Here is a 19161-nt window from a genome sequence, read left to right as displayed (position 1 = left end):
TGCATCGCATAATTGCTATAATTGTCCACTACGTGCGTTGCGAGGCGGTGGCCATGACCATCCATCCCATCCCATCCCATCTGCAACGTTATGTACGTAGTGTATAGGTATGTAGGTAGAGTGAATTGGTACATACAACCTCGTACGCCACCCCATGCGTTGAACTAACTAATGTACTGTAAACATTCATATCAGGTTTCTGCATTTTCTAATCTTTAATGAGAAGGTAGGTTCATGCGGTTCGTTCCGTTTTCTGTCTCTGTTCGCTGCTGCTCGACTGCTTGCTGACATACGTAAGGTACCTAAACCAAGCCTTCCCAAGCCAGAAGCCCAACCCCAAGCCTGCAAGCCTGCAAGCCTGAGCCCGAGCCCCCAAGTGGTCCATCTTTGAGAAGACAAGGGGGTTGCAGCCAAGGTACTCTTTTAGCGGTTACCGCAATCACTTGGTGCATAAATGAACCACAAGGAGCAACCTGCTGGGACTCCACAGCTTCTCCTGATGCTCCATCGACCATACCCATAAACCATATCCATACCAGCCCAAACCTGGGCTGCCGGCGGTGGCGGCCTTTCCATGCGTACCGATCTACAGTACGTTACATATTGATTTTCTCTTGCTTTTTTTTTTTTTTTTTTTTTTTTTTTCTGTTCACATCATGTAGGTTAGGTATGCATGTATGTATATATATGTATGTATGTATGTACATTTGACCTAAACATGCTACAATTTGTTCTCTGCAGATATCTCATACGTACATAATAATCCAAGCCTCCCCTGCGTCACATTGCACATACGACACATTTTAAATTTTCTTTCTCCTCCCTCTATCTGTTCTCGACAAGTTGGGGTTGCACTAGATATCAAAGTATCGAAGCAGTAAAAGTAATCTTGATTCCTTCTGCGGCCTATCTGCCTATTAGCTCTGTTCCGTCTATATAGGGCTGGTCTGCTCGCTTGGACTGGATCCGCCCTCACCCCCCTAAACCGCGAAATGAACCAATATTACTAGCTTCGGGCAGCTGACACAACCTTCGACGGAGTTGGACGGATAGCCCCTTGCTCCACCTTGACAATACAGACAGGCATTCCCTTGGGTCTTTAGTACAATACATAACAGCAGTGTCGGTGCTTTGTAGCTTGTTCGAGTTCAGCTCTTGAAGTCTCCAAGACCGGGAACTTTTTCCCAACAATAGCCTTGTCCGTCATTTTACTTCTTCACGATCGCGGCCCCTCGGAAGAAAAAAAAAATAAAAATAAAAAGTCGTCTGTAGCCCCGCGTCCGTGTTGCGCCTCGAATCCGTTCTCCCCGTTTCCTTCTTCCCTCTAATACACCGCAACCTATCGGGTTGCAATAGCGCACACAATGGCCTCAGAGAAGCCGTCGGTACTCATCATCGGCGGGCTTGGTTATATTGGACGGTTCTTAGCCCGGTATATACACGAGAACGATCTCGCATCCGAAATTCGCTTGGTAGATAAGGTATTACCGCAGCTCGCCTGGCTTGCGCCTGAGTTTGAGACTGCATGCTCCTCAGACAGATTCATACAAGCAGACGCAAGTAAAGAACGTAGGTCTTAACAAGCTTCGTTAAACTTTTTCTCCCTTTGGGCCGTACTAATTATGAATATCCCGTGTAGAAGCTTTGGCGCGGATATTTGACCGGCCCGAAGGCAAACAATGGGATTATGTTTTCAACTGCGGCGGCGAGACGAGATATTCCCAGGAAGATGAAGTATACAAAGTACGGTCTCTAGGTCTGTCGTTAGCAGTTGGTAAAGAGGCGGCGAAGAGAGGAGTGAAATGCTTCGTAGAATTGAGCACGGGTATGGTATACAAGGCGAATTCGGCGCCGAGTAAAGAGACGGACAAGCTCAAGCCTTGGAGCAAGATTGCCGTATTCAAACTGCAGGCGGAGGAGGAACTCGCCAAGATCGAAGGGTAAGTCGGCACACTCTTCAGTTTTTCCGAGAGGGCGGTCGAATCTAACTATAGGGCTCTTTTCCTGTACAGGTTAAATCTCGTTATCGTACGCTTACCCCATGTTTACGGCCCGTATGCATCTCAATGGGTGGCGACGGCATTGTGCATGGCGCGCGTCTACCAAGCGATGGGCGAGGACATGAAATTCTTATGGACCAAGGACCTGTACACAAACACGGCACATATTGACGATGTTACACGAGCTCTATGGTCGGTTGCCGCCTGGTACAACGCTGGCAAGGCCAATTGGGATGTGAAGAGCATGGGCCCGACGCCGACATTCAATGTGGTAGACAAAGGAACGACAAAACAGGGTACGATCGCCGAAATCATTGCCCAGGTGTTCGGTATCGAGACTGGATTCCAGGGCCAGCTTCTAAGTAACCTCGCCCGTCTCAACATGGACAGTGTTGTGGATGATGTCAACGACGATGTTCTGGGACCTTGGGCAGACCTTCTTGCCGATGCTGGGATAACGAGACCGGGCCCGCTGACTCCCTTTATGGAAAAGGAGCTGCTGAAGGATACGGACCTCAGCATGGACGGTAGCCGACTAGAGGCCGTAGTTGGATTCCAGTACAAACACCCAGTTATCACGAAGGAACTAGTGGAGGAGGTGATTGAGAGCTACAAGAAGATGAAGTGGTGGCCGTGATTTGAGCAACCTTAACAGGAGAAGCTCAAGAATATAACTTTACATACCCCCCTAACCCCCAACCCCCAACCCCCCAAGACATTATCCACTCGCCTTTTAAAGGCGAGCATGCATAAGCGGCCAAACGGCTATGGCGATCCCAAATCCTTCCAAGCCTGGGAAGGGGAAAATCTGGTTGCCAGTGATGACTCCATGATAACGGGTCGACGACGGATTTGGAATTGCAGGCGATGGTAGGCTGTCGTCTCAAAAAACAAACTTTTTTTTTCGGTGTACAGGAGCAGAAGACAGGCGACGCAATTGTATTGTATGAATAGGATATCCCTTTTTTCCTCCTGCGTTCCCTTTCGTCAACAAATCATCATGTCCGTGTATAAAAGTCCTAGGCGTATGGGGGTTTTTAACCGTACTTAGAGCCGGGACCTAATTCATTCTAATAAGAACACATTAGAGGCTTAGTTCTAAGCAATGCTATTGACTTCCATGTAATATGGAGATCTTGTACGCGAGCAAGTAACGTTCCAAGCCGCGCAGCCAGAGCGTCTATTCTTCCTCGTTGGTTACAGTATAAGTCTAAGTCATAGCATACATTTACGCGCCACCTACATACTCTCGCAGCCGGAGATCGGCTAGTGAATACATGATCCGAACCAGAAGATATTAAAAGTGCAATTTCAACATCTCCGTTCCGATGTAAGCCACATCGGATGATGTACTTACCGTATACCTACCTCACTAGAATAACATTTCCAAGACGCCGCTGTCGATAGTGGCTTCCTTTCCATCCCAAGCCCGCTTATACCTACCTAGGTACCTACCTAGGTATGTATATTAGCGTGCCCCGCATAGAGAAGAGGTACAGTACATACATACCTACATAGGTAACCTAGTAGCTTCGCATAACCAAATCAGGCAAATCGGCCCCTCCACAGAACGGCCGCTTATCCCTCAAACCCTCAGACGCAGGCTTGTTGTACCTTGGAGTGCGTCATGCCTCGGATCGTCCCACGATTGAGTTGATGCTGCAGAAGCATATGATCGCTGCCAGATACATAGACATACATACATACATACATACATACATACATACATACATACATCCTAGACGATCGATCGACTTGGGATTGATTTAATTGTTTAATTAGTCAGGGCGTAGAACGTGAGCTATTTGTTTCCGTTTCTTCTTGTTCTTGGTTGCGATACCTTCAATCCCATTTTTAAGCTTCGACATCGTACAAGCTATCCCGCCTAGCCTATCTAGCTAGCTTTATATACACAAGCTCCTCTTGGACTTTTTTTTTATTTTTTATTCTTTAGTCCTAGACACAGCCCTCTAAGACAATCAAACGCTATGGCGGCCCCGGCATCCAAGACAATTGGCGATCTGAACGGGAAGTGGGTTCTGGTAGGCAAATCTACTATTACCACTACCACTACCACTACCACCGTCCCGAACCATTCCCCTCTCCCGTTCGGAACGTCCGTCCTTGCACTAACTCCCTCCTCGTACAGAACAAAACCCTCTCCGACTCCGTCGACCCCGCCCTCTCCCTCCAAGGCGTAAGCTGGCTCGTGCGCAAAGCCATCGGCGCCGCCACCGTAACCCTCGAGACGAAGCAGTACCAAGGCCCCGCGACGCCCCCCAACACCAGCGCCGAGCTCGTCACCCGCATCGACATCCAGCAGGTCGCGACCGCCGGCGTCAAGGGCACCGCCGAGAACCGGTGTCTGGACAACGAGTTCCGCGAGCACAGCGACTGGCTGTTCGGCCGCGTGCGCGGGCGCACCCGCTGGGTCGGCCCCGAGGACCTGGCCGCGCACGTGGGGCCCGACGGCGAGGCGCGCAGGACCGGCGTCGTGCAGGATGATTTCGCGGCGAGGGATTGGCTCGAGGGCGAGGGCGAGAAGGGCGGGCCGCTGGGCGAGACGCACATGTTGAATCATGTCGAGAGTCTGGATGCGGGGTGGACGGCGCTGCAGGTCTGGGGGTTCCAGAACGTGGGTGGCGAGAGGAGGTATGTGCGGAATGTGGTCGTGGCGAAGAACGGCACGTTTGTCAACTTTAAGATGGTGTACGACTGGGTTCCCGAGTAGTGTGTTGCATCCTGGAGTTCCTCGGGTGTGAGGCGTTCTCCATCTAGCCGTGAGCTGGGGCGAGCTACTTGAGCGAGTGCTATTTAAAGGGGTAAATAGAAATGTCTATATTACGGCATGATTCTCCATGTTGGTTCGCAATCTGGAGCATATTACGTACAATTTGCGACTTTGTCTTTGCTCGAACGTGGCCTCCATCTCATGTTGAACGGAGCCCCTATAGCATAACTAGCACGAGGTGTTGAATCCCTCAATGCAAGGAATGCTCTGTAACAATCCCGAGCCCAGCGTGATAAAGCACCTTCTTCCTATAGCGCCTTTCCCTCCATTGCCCGATCTTGACCCATTACTTGCCATACCCTCCGAATATCGAACTCCGTCTAGATCACGTCGATTAACTCCTAGGCGCTACATCCACTCGCTCATCCATCCGTCACGCCGGTCTTCTCTTGACGAACTCCTCCAGGTCACTCCGCGTGGCAACGCCGAGGACAAACCTCCTATCCTCGTCGGTCACAACGGCAAACTCCTGCTTCTGGCCGATGCCCGACGCGCCGCCCTCGAAGAACTCCTCGAGCTCCTCTAGCGGCGTGGCCATCGTGATGACCTTGTACTTCTTGCCTTTGCGCTCGAAGTGCGCCATGGCTTTGGAGATGGGGTCCCCGGGTTTTACTTTGCCCGTGTCGAGCTGCGCCTGCAACACCGGTATGGCGACGTAGCCTAGCAGCGCGCGAGTCTCCGAGTCTACGATGGTCAGGTGCGTGTAGTCGCGCTCGAAGGATGAGATTAGGGCGAGCGAGACGGGGTCCGAGGGGTTTAGCGAGAGAGCTGCGGGAGGCTCGAGATCTTGTACTGTAGCCTAACGTATGTACTGTGTTAGTATTCGGCTTTAGTACATCTAGCGTTGAATAGGAGATGCGTGAGTATTGATATGGTGTTCGTGTTCGTGTTGTATATAGTATTAGACTCGGGTTCTCAGGGGGGGTGTGACATACACCTCTATATCGGGAAGACCATTTCGATACGAAGGGCTTGCCTCCTAGAGGAGACGGGCCGACGTGCGCAGAGCTCTTGATGGTTTGCGCCATGTCTAGTTATATGTTGTGTATAGATCGGAGAATGCTGTCCTTGGCAACGAGCTTATGGAGGCGGTCTATCCTCTTCGAATGGAATAAAAGATTTGCCTATCTTCGGTAACAGCCTCTTCGCCTAAAGATAGCCTCGTAATTACAAGGTCTGCCTCACGAATATCAGAAAGGTTAGGCAGTTCAATGTAGGAGCAAGAATTTTGGATTTGCTTGAGTCTTTGTGGAGTCTGGGATGACGAAAGATATCACGAGCTATGTACATAGGTACCTAGGTAGGTAGTCTTCCTGCCAATTTCGAGGTGGGGGCCTTCCTGGCCTTTTGATGCCCCACGGTAACACAGTCTTCTTTTAATTACATCTTTACGTCGCATATGTTACTAGGTTAGATATCTCGCGCAAGAAGTCAAAGTCACAGCAGATACCTCTATAAATCTCAATTGATCCAGTGAAGTTGAAAGGAAAAAGATTCAGGTCATCTTCATATTTACATTAGGTAGGTACCTAATACATAAACGAGCTTATCTGTCTCTGTATGTATACCTACCTACCTAGGTATTCAATGCTTTACCCCCCCACTAAATCGGAAAGTCTAATCAACCATTGGGGCAAGCTGAGAATAGGTAGGTACCTACATAGGTAGGTAGGTATTCTGTAACAGGGTAAGCTCCTACCTTGCCGACCCCTCCGACGTCACTAACAGGATATGCCTCGACAAGGGAAGGAATCGTATTGGACGTTTGGACTACCTTGGTAGTAACCATACCTTATCTCCGGAGAATCCTTCCCTCAATCCTCTTTCCCTATTAAATTTGTGAGCCTCCAGAAACCTTCTCCCGATCAACATTTCCTTCTGTGCAGCGACAACTGGATTCGCGATCCGAATTGATCGGAATAGAATAATCTACCCAAGTGAAACGGTATGTTACCCGTTAAATCCGCTAACATCTTGCGGCCTCTTATTCCATTGAGTTGTTATCCAAGCTTGGAGATATTGCGCCGCGGAGCAATGGACTTCAAGGCAACAGTTGGTATTGTTGATAATGAAATGTCTCATACTAACCGAGAGGCCGTAGATCGAATCGGTCCCAGTCACGATGTCATACTTATTTCCTAACCAGCATGTCCTTCACCAGTCCTTCGGCCCGCCGTTGAACACCAAGGCGCGGACTACTCCGGCTGCCAAGGCTACTCCGTACCAGGCTCGTCCGGAGCTCTACGCAGCCTACTCCGTCGTTGACGACGCGAAGAACAAGACGAAGCAGCTCAGCGCCGAGGCTCAAAAGGAGCTTGACAAAGCTAGCAATGTTGTCAAGGGTGACAGCAAAAAGCTGGAGCTTTACAGCCCTACTTTCTACGCTGCAGCTACATTTGGTGGTCTTCTCGCCTGTGTAAGTGAACAAACTCGTCACGCAATCGCTTCCGAGAACTATCTCTCATGATAGAACTATAGGGCCTGACTCACACCGCCGTCACTCCCCTAGATCTCGTCAAGTGCCGTCGGCAAGTTGATGCGAAGCTGTACAAGGGAAACTTCCAAGCATGGGGCATAATTCTGCGGCAAGAGGGTATTCCGGGTATCTTTACTGGTTGGAGCCCGACGCTGTTCGGATACTCGGCGCAGGGAGCGTTCAAGTACGGCTGGTACGAGTACTTCAAAAAGACGTACTCTGATCTCGCGGGCCCCGAGAACGCGTACAAATACAAGACGCTACTATACCTATCTGCTTCTGCCTCCGCCGAGTTCCTTGCTGATCTCGCCCTGTGTCCATTCGAAGCCGTCAAAGTCCGTATGCAGACGACAATACCGCCACCGTACAAGGGTACGTTCGACGGCATCAGCAAGATCACAGCGGCCGAGGGTGTTGGTGGACTGTACAAGGGTCTATACCCGCTCTGGGGTCGTCAAATTCCCTACACCATGATGAAGTTCGCTTCCTTCGAGACCATTGTCGAGAAGATCTACGAACGCCTCCCGGGTAAGAAGAGCGACTACGGCACGGGGGCCCAGACAGCCGTCTCCTTCACTGGTGGATACTTGGCTGGTATCCTCTGCGCCATCGTCTCTCACCCTGCCGATGTGCTAGTCAGCAAGCTCAATGCGAACCGCAAAGCCGGCGAGGCTTTCGGCGCCGCCGTGGCCCGAAATTACAAGGACACGGGCTTTATGGGACTGTGGAACGGTCTGCCGGTCCGAATTGTCATGATCGGTACTCTCACCGGTCTCCAGTGGATGATTTATGTAAGTGTCAAATATTGCCTTTTTCTGCGGGAGCAAAATCCGTATTAGTTAATTGGGTGATGTGCTAACGACTCGATAGGACTACTTCAAGATGTTCATGGGTTTCCCGACAACGGGTGGTGCCGCGCCGCCGGAGGAGAAGTAAGGTAGAAGAAGTACAGAAAGCGAGGCGGTATGAGAATCATCCAGACGGATGCGTTAACACATGCCTTGCTGCGATATTCGCTGATCCGATCCGACTGGTCGGCCCGCTTCCTTCATCGCGTAAATATTAGTAGTCGAGTTTGCCTAGGTTCCAGTTAGGGGTCTAGGCCTTTGCGTTGATTTTTGCCCTCCCTTACGTATATAGTTATTTTGTATCCTAGCAAAGTTTCCTGTTACTGCTGAATATCCCCATGTCACAATGTTGCCTTGGACTTAGATAGTACGAACCAGTTACCTCTCTACTCTTAACGAGACGTTGTTTCTAAGTCATGTACGCCTATTAAGTATGTATCTACGAGTAAAATTAACATAACCAAATGGTACATCGTATGATATCTCAGAAAGACCCCTGATAAATCACCCCTTGCAGGACTACACATTCCAGCGAGTGGGCGCTAAGTGGAATGAAAACTAATAGTAAGAATGCTGATGGCACGTTCTAGGCTTCTTTGAGATTATGAGCTTGACCGCCCGGTGAGTCTTCTCATGTGTAGAGTAGAGCTAAAAGGCGATTTGTTGGGATAAGTCACGGCTCTTCCCTACAATATATATAAATTTATAACATATTAATATGAGATTCGTCCCTTAGGATCGAATTAATAGCACCGAGTGGCCAACTGCAATATCTATCAGTATATAGATAGGCGAACACCTGATAATATATATGAAATGCAACGTTGATAGGTGATGGTGACAATAATCATATCATGGTGGAGCGGGGTATTCAGCTGCCATGATTTAGGTTGTCTGTATTTCCTGGAAAAGGCCTCAAGCGCACATCAGCTCAAGGTCGCACGGAACGCACGCGGGTACGTAGCCCGGATTCTGTACTGGCCTTCTAGAAGGCGCCTTACGAATTACGAAGGGGGCAGCAGCAGATATTTCGCAGCTTGGCTGGTCAGCCCTTGCAGGCCTGCCACATGGACTTCAGACCGCGCGGAGCGGGATTGGGCTATGGACGCCCGCGCCGCTGCATTCCGTCATCGCGCGTTTACCACACCTTACGGCTGCAGCTCGCTCGTGACAGGTTTGCTCGTTGGCTCGCTCCCGATGCAAGGCGGCGCTTCTTCGGTTCTGTCCTGCGTGCTGATCGTCTTGGGATCGCGTGAGTGACACAAAAAGCCAAGAGTTCATTAGTAAGAATGGCTGCGAGAGCTCAAGCAAGCTGCGGCGTCTCACTCTTTTTCACGTCAGTTGCCCTCTGGGCTGACGTTCGTATTAGCGGTTAGCCAACATCACTTGACAACGACAGCGGGAGGATAGGTAAGCGCACGGGGCAACATTACGATGATGATGTTGTTGTTGTTGTGTATGTAGTCTGCTTGTTTGTAGTCTTCGTTTTCCTGCGATCCAGATAGGATATTCGGCCGAATGCATTCGTCAGCCTTAGGGGCTGATTTGCTATTCGTGGGCACTTGCAGGACCGTATTCAGGGTCATGGAGCGATTGTCGCTAGGTAGTTAGCAACTCTGGCAGGCCTGGCAAGTTTGGGTCAGGTTTGGGTTTAGCATGGCGAATTATCTCCGTTCTTGTGTGGGAGTTTACCCTCTTGCATACCGTATGTCCGTCATGACCGTAGTTGGCGGCTAATAACCCCACAAAAGTCGATATTCAGACAGACAGACTAGAGATAGTATGCATAGTCCTAAGCTAGGTAGTTGGTATCACGCTAAGTGAACAGGGAACCGATGCCTGCGGAGAAGAAGCCTGATACGATTTGCGGTAAGATGCAAGTTACCGTCTTACATACTGCTGATAAGTCATGTAAGTGATGTGGGAGTCCATGGCATTGCTGTAACAGTTATAGTAGTATGTACTTCGTAGTCGTTACACTTCTGCATCAATAGTGAGATCGATATACTTCCTATCCCCGTCTTAACGTTGCCGCCCCTGAGTTAGGAAGAAGGCTGGAAGCACAATGGAAGTTGTCTGTATGTATCCAAAGCATTGGGACCAGTCGTCCCTAGTAGCATCATGTTGATCACCTTCCCCTTCAAGTCTAGAACTTTTAGAACGGTCGAACCACAAACGACGAGGACGCTTGGCTCTGCTTAGAAGCGTGGTAAGTGGAGCTTGTTGAGACATAAATTGCAAAAAGGTTCCCAAGAAACTCCTATTCATGGGTGGATGTACGTACTTGATTCCCCGGTCCCCCCACTTTGACAAAGTCGCCGCTTGCTAATTGCGGTAACGTCTTGATATGTAGGTCTTGATTTTCAAGGTCGTAGTACCAAGTTGAAAAGTCCGACTACGACGCGGCAGAGAAAGCCGTTAAGGAGGACATTCCCGAGTCGAAGATGAGTAAGTAAATTAGAAATAGTAAACAGGCACGATATGTATGTATGTAGTAGACGACCTAATATCGCAGCCTCGCGTAATGGAACATGTAACCAACTCGAGCGTGCTGTGATTTTTCTCGTAGTTCTCGTAGTCCTCGACGCAAGCAATGTGAATCCGTTATGGGAAAACTGCCGTTTTTGGAACCAGATCGAAAGCCCGACTGGCTGTCACATCGAAACCGAAACTAGAGCACCAACTTTCTGTTACCCATACCAACCAGAGAGGCCGGGAAATGTAGGAATATGTGTATGCAGAGGCTATCTTTGTTGGGTAGGTTGTTTAGGTTCAGATAGGTAATCTTGGTACCGAGAGACTATTCTCATCCCACGTAGTTTGATTATATAGTAATAATGAGAAATGCATGCACCTTGTGCTTCATGACGACTGACGACTGACGACTGACGACTGACGACGTACTACGGCTTGTACATAGGTATTGTACATATTTGGGCTTGTATGGATTTGGAGTTACAACAAAAAGTTACGACAGCAGTTACACGACGCGCTTAATAAAGAAATGTTAACACGGAATACAGAAATACAGAAGACTCGAATAAAAGAAACTACGGTCCCCAGTGGAGAAATGGCTGGGTACCTACCTTAGGTACCTATTAGCCCGAAGAGTGCTAGTTTCTGGGGGTTACCCCTTAGGTACATGCATGTATGTATGTAAGTGTCTGGTTAAGTCAAGGTATTACCCCATCTTTTCAGAATCTCCAGGCTTTTTTTCCCAGTGCTTTCTAGTGCTCCAGTGCTAAAGTTGTGGGTGTTGGTTCAGGGTGCTTCAGTTGTACCATTAGCGGCACGACAACCCGGTCATACTTCCGGCTCCTTCCAATCTATCCCCCGATCGAATCCTCTTCCCATCGAACCAGCAATAGTCACTCGCTTTCTCTTTTGATTCTTAGCTGGCAATTCCTTTTAACAACTTCGACCTCGTATTCCCTCTCGCTCGACAAATTACCGTTTGTCATCTTATAAGTTTTGCCTGCGCAATTCGCTTACTTGCCGCATAAACTACAAAGGAAGTTGTCGGCTCGTCTAAGACGTTCGAACGCCTACGTACCTACTTATTATACAGACGCTCTCCTTAGTTGGCGACCTCGAATAATACAGGCTTTGGAACGACGAACAATTCCAACATCCTTCACTCACACGGGACCTGCGGCTTAAGAAGCGCGAACTTATATCGTCTAGTGCATTATCTGATACCCGAGAGTTCCTACTGTTTACTGCCGAAGCAGAGTCCTTCGGATGACTATCTCTATCGACTTCGTCCGTCCTCGCTAACCCCCTGCCGCGCTCAGACGCTGGCTTGTCTCGACCGAACTCGCGCGATACCGCAATCCGGTCGCCTCTACGCTCGCGATGGCGAGTTTTCTAAATAAATGGAAGACCAGCGGCGCTGTATGTTACCGAACTCAAGCTTAACGCCGAGTCGGATGTGTTCACTTGACAAAGTGCACCTCTGGGGTCTCGAGCTATGCATAAGGCGATTGTTAGACATGCTGATGTGTGATGTGTTTCTAGACGGCCTCGAGTTCGGCAGGCAAAGACGGACCAAAAAAGAAAGAGGAGACTCCGCTAGAGGTCACCCCGTTAGAACGGATGCTTCAGAATGCTGGCGCGCCCAGGCAAGATGGAAGCGACAAGTTCTTCGGCATGGAGAATGTAAGTTTGCCTACCATATAACTACATGTATATACCATCATTTTCAGAGTAACACTAACTTCAATTGCATAGTTCGGAAATACTTGGTAAAGACAACACGTTTATTTTATGCATTGAAGGCCATGATCTAACCAAGACGCAGCTATTGCAACTCGATCGTCCAAGCCCTCTACTATACCGTACCATTTCGAGAGCAGGTGCTTAAGTTCCCGCCATTATCACCCTCAAATACCCCTAACGGAAACCGACCTAGGGTTAACGTCCAAATCCGAGCTCCGGCTGTGAACGGAAGCGCGCACGGAGGCGCAAATGCGAAGAAAAGCTCTGTAGCTGATGCGATGGAGAAGAGGAAACAGATTAACTCTGGGCAAATCCAACCGATTCGGCCAGAGGATAAACCCGACACCCCCGAATATAAAAAGAAGCAAGCGATGCTGAAGGGCCCTATATTAGAGTTGGCACAAGAAAGCCACGAAACTTACGGGATGGATGAGTGCACGTTCACGGGCCTACGAGATATTTTTATGACGCTCGTAGATAGTACCGTCCGTACTGGAGTTCTTAGTCCGCAGCGCTTCCTGGAGATCTTCAAGCGCGATAACGAAATGTTTCGTAATTCGATGCACCAGGATGCGCACGAATTCTACGGGCTCGTTTTAAATGATATAATATCGAACGTCGAGAGCACAGCTAAGCGGTTACTTAACCAGCAGGTCTCTTATAGTAACGGTAGTATTGAAGAATCGCTCAAAGCAGCCTTGGGAGCAATTGCTAAGACCACCTCGAACGGTATAAATTCTCCGGGAACAGGCTGGGTGCACGATATATTCGAAGGCGTGTTAACATCAGAGACGAAATGCCTCACTTGCGAGACTGCTTCTCAGCGGGATGAGACGTTCCTGGACTTGTCGATTGACTTAGAGGAGCACACCTCAGTAACTGCGTGCTTGCAGAAATTTTCGGCCGAGGAGATGCTCTGCGAGAGAAACAAATTCCATTGCGACAATTGTGGAGGCCTACAAGAAGCCGAGAAGCGAATGAAGATCAAGCGACTGCCTAAAGTGCTAGCATTGCACTTAAAGAGGTTCAAGTATACGGAAGACTATAGTCGGTTGCAGAAGCTGTTCCATCGTGTAGTATACCCGTACCATCTAAGGATGTTTAATACGACGGAGGATGCCGAAGACCCAGATCGGCTGTATGAACTGTACGCTGTTGTTATCCACATCGGCGGCAACGCATACCATGGACATTACGTCTCGGTCATCAAGACGGAAGATCGAGGTTGGCTGTTATTCGACGATGAGATGGTCGAGCCCGTTGATAAGCACTACGTCCGAAACTTTTTTGGGGACAAACCCGGTATGGCCTGTGCATACGTGTTGTTTTATCAAGAAACGACTTACGAGAAGATGCGGGCTGAGCAGGAGGCGGAGGGTCTTGAGGAAGTTAGGATCGCCAGCGAAAAGGCTGGTGTTGCTCAAGAAGACGGTCAGCCGAACGGTTCAGTTACCGGGTTAACAAGGCAGCTAACACAGCCGGCTCGGCCGCCCGAAGAGCGCGAAGGGTTGACCACTCTAGATCACGCTGCTACGGCACCTGATATGCTCATCGATCCGGCTGCTCCTTCTCCGGCGTTATTGCCTCAGCTAGACGGTGCGGTACCGCCCAGCCCCTTGATTTCAGAAAGAACGGATACGACCAAGGGCGAAACAAGGTCAAAAGAAGAAAGGAACCGAGAAAAGAAAGAAGCCAAGGCTCAAGAAAAGGCACGGAAGTCGGCGGAAAAGGAAGAGCTCAAAGCCAAGGAGAAGCGGCGCAAAGAGGCCGACGCGCGGTTGCGCGAAGCTCGCAAAGCTGAACAGGAGGAGTTCAAGAAAGCCATCGAGGCAAGTAAGAAGATGGATGAAGAAGACGAAGCCAGCCGCAGAGAACAAGAAGACAGTGTTCCGTCTCTGCAGAAGCCGGATAAGGGTAGCAGATCCATGTCAAGAAAGAGCTTCGGGTTTTTAAATAGAGACAAAGCAAAACGGGATATCCTAGAGGTTTTGCCCGAAAACAAACAGAATGGCGAGAGCGCGGGGCCCAGCCACGACAAGCCGGAGCAGCAGTTCAAGCTTAAGAAGAGCTTCAGCTTTAGTCTTGGGCGAAGAAAAAGCCATAGTACCCTCTCGTAAAAACACATAGGAGTTAAGGGAATATCTTTGACGGTATCGTTACTCTTCATACCCTAGCTAATTAGCGCAGGGGATGGGGCATATACGGAGTTTTGGGGGTATCAAAAGAAATGCAAAGGTTCTTGAGCATTTACGGAGGACGCGCGCCAAAGCTGAGATTCGGTTTGGATACTCTGTAGAACGAGGTTGCTTCTGTTTCTCAGTAGCACTATGAGCGTGAGGTCTGCTCACGTTGTGATGGATATTCTGTATAATAATGCCAAACGCCGGAGCTCATACCCCTCGTAATAGCAGAGGTACGAAAAAAAAAAAGAAGAAAAAAAGACAAAGCTTCATCGTCATCATCTTGGACCGAATCTTGATTGTATAGAGTTGACTTGACGTGTTGCTGTCACTCGAACCCTCCCTTCGCACGACCGCGCGTCTCACATTGCCGATCTCATTTTAGCCATATTACACCAAACCAATGTGTATGTACACCCAAACGCCTGGTCGAAACCGAATGCAAGCCCCTATACGTCCGTCGTCGTTCGTAACACCTTCATATCCCCTCTAACCCAAGACCAGCTCGTAGAGTATTATTAAAGTGTTGATCGCTATTAGAGGAACTACTCTGCTGGTTAGCCTGGCGTTATTATCCCATAAAGCGACTCCTCCCTCGCAAATAGGCCAAGCACGTACTTCTCATAACCATCCGGACGCTAGCAATTAGGTTAACGACTTTCGCCTTTACGCTTTGGGTGTCGGGGCCGGCGCCGAATGCTGGGTCGAAGGAGGTGGACGAGAGGTTTACTAGGTACAGAGAAGGCGTTAGTACAGGGCGATGGGTCTTGTATAGTAGGGATGCGTACTGCGTGCTAGAAAGCGGTCTTCGGACAGAATGGCGATTGCGTTTATAAGGAGGATAGAGACTACGATCGCATTAGCTGCCGGTTTCCAACAAGGCGTCTAAGAGATGCTATACCATAGAGTAGGTTCCCGAGAAGAATCATTTTGACAGGCTAGAGTCTTGGGCGACGTGTTATAAATTTGGGGAAGCGCGAGACTGCCTCTGTCAAAGGGCGATAACTAAATCAAATGTTGTAGATATGTATATCTGCATGTGCCTATGATAGTAGGTATGTAACCTAGGTACAAGACAGATGTCGACGGTGCGGCGCCAAGTTACGGGAACTGTCCATTTGCCTTACGTAAACATACCTATATGACTAAAATATTGTGGCGGTGCTTTACCGCATCAGCCACGTGCAACTCAGAAGTTCGAACAGATACCTACTCCTTACACAGACTTCACGAAAACGAGATGAACTGAGTAGTACAACAGCAGGTCTGTCGATAAAATGGGGGTTTGAAATTATAACCTAAATCCATGCGTTCGTTAGAAATTGATATCAATTGAGTTTCACATCAGGTGCATCTCTGATGAATACATACCCTCACGTTCTCCAGATATAAGCTACCAATGGCAGCCCTCGGTATGTTATTGGTATCACGGTATTTACTAGCGACATAGTAGCTTACAATGGTAATAGACTTACTTCTGTCGCTGGCTATACCGACCTTAATAATCATACACCTCCTGGTGGCTCCATATACCAAGGTTGAAGAGTCTTTCAACATCCAGGCAACTCACGACATTTTGGTGTACGGGACGCCCACTAAGGACGTGTATCAGCGGCTCTCGTCTCAGTATGACCACTTTGACTTCCCTGGTGCTGTCCCTCGCACCTTTATTGGCCCAGTTCTGCTAGCGGGGATCGGCCAGCCTATCATCGCGCTGGTAGGCTTCCAGTATGCACAACTTATCGTGAGAGGCATCCTGGGGCTCTTCAATGCCGGAGCGCTGTTGGTGTTTAAGTCGAAGGTGGAAAAGGCGTATGGAAGGTCGACTGCGAGGTGGTATGCGTTATTGCAACTTGGCCAATTTCATATCTTGTTCTACGCTTCTAGGACACTACCTAATATGTTCGCTTTCGGCTTGAGTAAGTGGTTACTGAGTTTTAAGGGGGGTTTTTATATTGACAATTCATAGCGACGCTGGCCTTTTCTCAACTAATAGGAGGCCCATCCCAAACCGTGCAGGCTTGGAGATATAAATTAGCTATTGCGTATCTCACCATAGCTACCGCCGTATTCAGGTCCGAGTTAGCAATTCTCATGGTGACCGTTACCCTCCATGGTCTAGCTTTCTCGCATATCTCCTTAGTAAACATCATCCCTGCCTTCGTCGTCTTCTTTGCCATGTCGTTGTTACTCACGATACCAATCGACTCTTACTTCTGGCAGAAGCCGCTGTGGCCGGAACTATGGGGGTTTTATTATAACGCCGTTCTTGGTTCTTCCTCTGAATGGGGCATTTCTCCCTGGCATTACTATTTCATATCTGCCTTACCTAAGATCCTCATGAACCCGTTGAGCTTGAGTCTCCTCATTCCCTACGCACTTTGGAACGCTGGGACGAGAAAACAAGCTCAATCGTTAGCGATCCCTAGCCTTCTGTTTGTGGCGATATACTCTCTTCAGCCGCACAAGGAAGCTCGTTTCATATTCTATGTCGCACCACCGTTGACAGCAACAGCGGCTTTGGGGGCAAATTACGTCTTCACAAGACGTAATAAGTCTATCGTCTTTTTACTTATTTCCATTGCAATAGTTGGCTCGGTACTTGTCTCGTTCGGCCTTAGTACCGCTATGCTTATCATATCTTCTCTCAATTATCCCGGTGGCGAAGCGCTCTCGGAACTTCGTGGCCTCGTTACTTCGTCTTCCTCGTCTGATCTTCAGACTATCATGGTTCATACGGACGTACTGTCATGTATGACGGGAGTAACACTCTTTGGGCAACATCCCTATCCCCCTAATGATCGGCACCCGGCGAATGGATTGACGTTCAATTACGATAAGACGGAAGATGAAAACACCTTACGGAGCCCATCATTCTGGGAGAAGTTCGACTACGTGCTCGCCGAAGATCCGGCTTCGGCTATCGGCCCTTGGGAGATAGTTGGTGTGGTGGAAGGTTTTGCCGGATTTGAGCTAATCAAACCGAGTGCACCGTCCGACGGCGACATTGAGAATGGCCAAGACAGTGTATTTGGCAGAGGGGCTCTCGTGAGAAGGGTGAAGAATGCCGTTAGAGCGCTAACTGGTGGTTGGTGGATTGGTCCGAGGATGGAGCCGAAAATACACATACTCAGGAAGATGCGCGAGGGTGAGGCTAGACGAGCTGTGACGGAGTAGGAATTTCTTCTGGTAGATAGGCAGGCTGAAAGTCGAAATCGATTGCCGAGCTCGGCATTCTATCCCCGATATGGCTTTACGGCCCGCGGACCACATCGGATGCGAGAAGAAGTGGGAATGGAATATCCGGTGGCACCGAACGCCGCCCCGCTGGTGTGTGTGTAGTGTAGAAGAAAGGGGCTGACAGGACGTTACGATAATATGTAGCACATCGCGGCAGACCTATCTAGATTTACCATAACGTTTACAGGTCCGCCTCGTAACCAATCTAGCGAGCCAGCCCAACACCATCAGATCGGCCGTCTCACAGCCCCCGATTTATAATGTAACCCAACGTAGCCTTACGCACATCTAATTCTAATTTTGAAGCGCTCAACTAGCCTCGCCATATACCGGCATCTAGACATTTGAAGGCCAAGCATATATTTTTATATCCATGTGTTGTAATCCGTACATAGGCATTGGCGGTCGAGAACTTGGACCCGCATGGCATCCGTGTTTTAGCAAATTAGTTATACGTACAAAGTAGACTGATATTTCATATTTTACGAGCAAAGATATGTTGACGGGGAGATACACGAGTAAGAAAGGGCAGGCATATGGTAAAACCCAGGGGTCTTGATTCAAGAGGATAGGCTATTGCTCAGTATTAGGGACCTCCTAGGATATGTACATCAGCATCCACAATGTGAAAATCAGTGGGAGCCGAGGAGGTAGAGCAATCCAGACCGGCGGCTATGCGCGTCTGTATGTAAAGCATCTATCTGCTAGTAACGAGTTCCAAGGCTGGGCTGCGGTGCGGTTAAGGCATAGTATTTGTAGAGATTCGTATGATACATTATGCCAATTTTTTTGAAAGGGGAAAATATCGTCATGAGCCTCACAGGCCAAGAGGTGCGTACGAATACATAAAGATGTGGAAGATGCGTGTGGTACGTTTTATACCTAGCGTCTCCTTTTAGCTGTCTCGTAACGGCGACGCCAAGAACAACCCAAGAGGACGGGTCCCCTGAACGAGGATATGTAACTGTGGTATGCACGTACTATGTAGGTGGGCGCCACATTACATACGTAGCTTAGGGTCCACCCGAACGTCAGGGTCTTGTTCAATTCGTCCTGATGTCTTGATAAGTTGCTTCGCCAGGTACAGCCAAGATGCATACAACCTGACGACCTCATGTAGGTACATAAATCCATATGTACATATGTACACGTACCTAATGTACAAATCTTGATAAACTTGCATCCAATTGAGTGCTACTACCTCCTATGTAGGTATTGCTCTTATTGCTCTTATTGCTCTTATTAGCTCCGGTCCCTTTAAACAGGTACCTAAGATTTTAAGATATATGCGCGTGTCGAGGACTGGGACGTCGGACCTTTGAAAGATGCGGGTTTCGTCTTAGTAGGTCCCGGACCCGGTGAGTTGTATGTGTACCTGAAACTTGGCCGATCTGCGCAACCAATTCAG

The 19161-nt window shown here is 49.0% G+C and overlaps 8 protein-coding genes across 8 annotated transcripts; 5 read left to right on the top strand and 3 right to left on the bottom strand.

Moving 5' to 3' along the window:
- Positions 1–225: 225 nt before the first annotated feature.
- F4813DRAFT_284076 (uncharacterized protein) lies at positions 226–653 on the bottom strand. Its single transcript, XM_049240521.1, has one exon. It carries the CDS (start codon positions 519–521, stop codon positions 303–305), a length of 219 nt encoding a protein of 72 aa, XP_049095021.1. The 5' UTR covers positions 522–653; the 3' UTR covers positions 226–302.
- A 711-nt stretch (positions 654–1364) lies between these two features.
- F4813DRAFT_383561 (uncharacterized protein) lies at positions 1365–2637 on the top strand (the record flags this gene model as incomplete). Its single annotated transcript, XM_049245959.1, has 3 exons — positions 1365–1569; positions 1640–1940; positions 2013–2637. 3 exons carry the CDS (start codon positions 1365–1367, stop codon positions 2635–2637), a joined length of 1131 nt encoding a protein of 376 aa, XP_049095020.1.
- Positions 2638–3603: 966 nt separating this feature from the next.
- On the top strand, positions 3604–4826 carry F4813DRAFT_376074 (uncharacterized protein). The gene is made up of 2 exons (XM_049245080.1): positions 3604–4042; positions 4150–4826. The coding sequence occupies exons 1-2, from the start codon at positions 3989–3991 to the stop codon at positions 4729–4731; spliced, it is 636 nt and encodes a 211-aa protein (XP_049095019.1). The 5' UTR covers positions 3604–3988; the 3' UTR covers positions 4732–4826.
- Positions 4827–4872: 46 nt separating this feature from the next.
- Positions 4873–5941, bottom strand: F4813DRAFT_284021 (uncharacterized protein). The gene is made up of 2 exons (XM_049240520.1): positions 5727–5941; positions 4873–5590 (listed from the first exon to the last, which is right to left on the bottom strand). Exons 1-2 carry the CDS (start codon positions 5817–5819, stop codon positions 5165–5167), a joined length of 519 nt encoding a protein of 172 aa, XP_049095018.1. The 5' UTR covers positions 5820–5941; the 3' UTR covers positions 4873–5164.
- Positions 5942–6192: 251 nt separating this feature from the next.
- F4813DRAFT_376069 (mitochondrial phosphate carrier protein) lies at positions 6193–8943 on the top strand. Its single transcript, XM_049245079.1, has 4 exons — positions 6193–6736; positions 6893–7207; positions 7270–8058; positions 8138–8943. The coding sequence occupies exons 2-4, from the start codon at positions 6914–6916 to the stop codon at positions 8201–8203; spliced, it is 1149 nt and encodes a 382-aa protein (XP_049095017.1). The 5' UTR covers positions 6193–6736; positions 6893–6913; the 3' UTR covers positions 8204–8943.
- A 3027-nt stretch (positions 8944–11970) lies between these two features.
- Positions 11971–14450, top strand: F4813DRAFT_394083 (cysteine proteinase; the record flags this gene model as incomplete). The annotated part of the gene is made up of 4 exons (XM_049247517.1): positions 11971–12009; positions 12133–12273; positions 12346–12359; positions 12416–14450. 4 exons carry the CDS (start codon positions 11971–11973, stop codon positions 14448–14450), a joined length of 2229 nt encoding a protein of 742 aa, XP_049095016.1.
- Positions 14451–15002: 552 nt separating this feature from the next.
- On the bottom strand, positions 15003–15442 carry F4813DRAFT_394082 (Yos1-like protein; the record flags this gene model as incomplete). The annotated part of the gene is made up of 4 exons (XM_049247516.1): positions 15003–15058; positions 15132–15242; positions 15302–15361; positions 15415–15442. The coding sequence occupies 4 exons, from the start codon at positions 15440–15442 to the stop codon at positions 15003–15005; spliced, it is 255 nt and encodes an 84-aa protein (XP_049095015.1).
- Positions 15443–15912: 470 nt separating this feature from the next.
- On the top strand, positions 15913–17690 carry F4813DRAFT_394081 (glycosyltransferase family 22 protein; the record flags this gene model as incomplete). Its single annotated transcript, XM_049247515.1, has 3 exons — positions 15913–15925; positions 15983–16432; positions 16483–17690. 3 exons carry the CDS (start codon positions 15913–15915, stop codon positions 17688–17690), a joined length of 1671 nt encoding a protein of 556 aa, XP_049095014.1.
- Between the last annotated feature and the right edge of the window lie 1471 nt (positions 17691–19161).

This window comes from Daldinia decipiens (genome assembly GCF_022478715.1).
Source record: "Daldinia decipiens strain CBS 113046 unplaced genomic scaffold F4813scaffold_54, whole genome shotgun sequence".
In the NCBI taxonomy this organism is placed as follows: Eukaryota; Fungi; Ascomycota; class Sordariomycetes; order Xylariales; family Hypoxylaceae; genus Daldinia; species Daldinia decipiens.
The sequence above is the reverse complement of the archived record's forward strand: the minus strand, read 5'-3'. Positions and strand labels throughout refer to the sequence as shown.

Excerpts from the sequence above, each read along its gene's own strand:
- F4813DRAFT_284021 (XM_049240520.1), bottom strand. The coding sequence starts at position 5,819 with ATGGCGCAAACCATCAAGAGCTCTGCGCACGTCGGCCCGTCTCCTCTA. Across the intron at positions 5,591-5,726 it reads GGTCTTCCCGATATAGAGGT|GCTACAGTACAAGATCTCGA; the intron begins GTATGTCACACC and ends TACATACGTTAG.
- F4813DRAFT_376074 (XM_049245080.1), top strand. The coding sequence starts at position 3,989 with ATGGCGGCCCCGGCATCCAAGACAATTGGCGATCTGAACGGGAAGTGG. Across the intron at positions 4,043-4,149 it reads TGAACGGGAAGTGGGTTCTG|AACAAAACCCTCTCCGACTC; the intron begins GTAGGCAAATCT and ends CTCCTCGTACAG.
- F4813DRAFT_376069 (XM_049245079.1), top strand. The coding sequence starts at position 6,914 with ATGTCATACTTATTTCCTAACCAGCATGTCCTTCACCAGTCCTTCGGC. Across the intron at positions 7,208-7,269 it reads TTGGTGGTCTTCTCGCCTGT|GGCCTGACTCACACCGCCGT; the intron begins GTAAGTGAACAA and ends ATAGAACTATAG. Across the intron at positions 8,059-8,137 it reads GTCTCCAGTGGATGATTTAT|GACTACTTCAAGATGTTCAT; the intron begins GTAAGTGTCAAA and ends ACGACTCGATAG.
- F4813DRAFT_284076 (XM_049240521.1), bottom strand. The coding sequence starts at position 521 with ATGGGTATGGTCGATGGAGCATCAGGAGAAGCTGTGGAGTCCCAGCAG.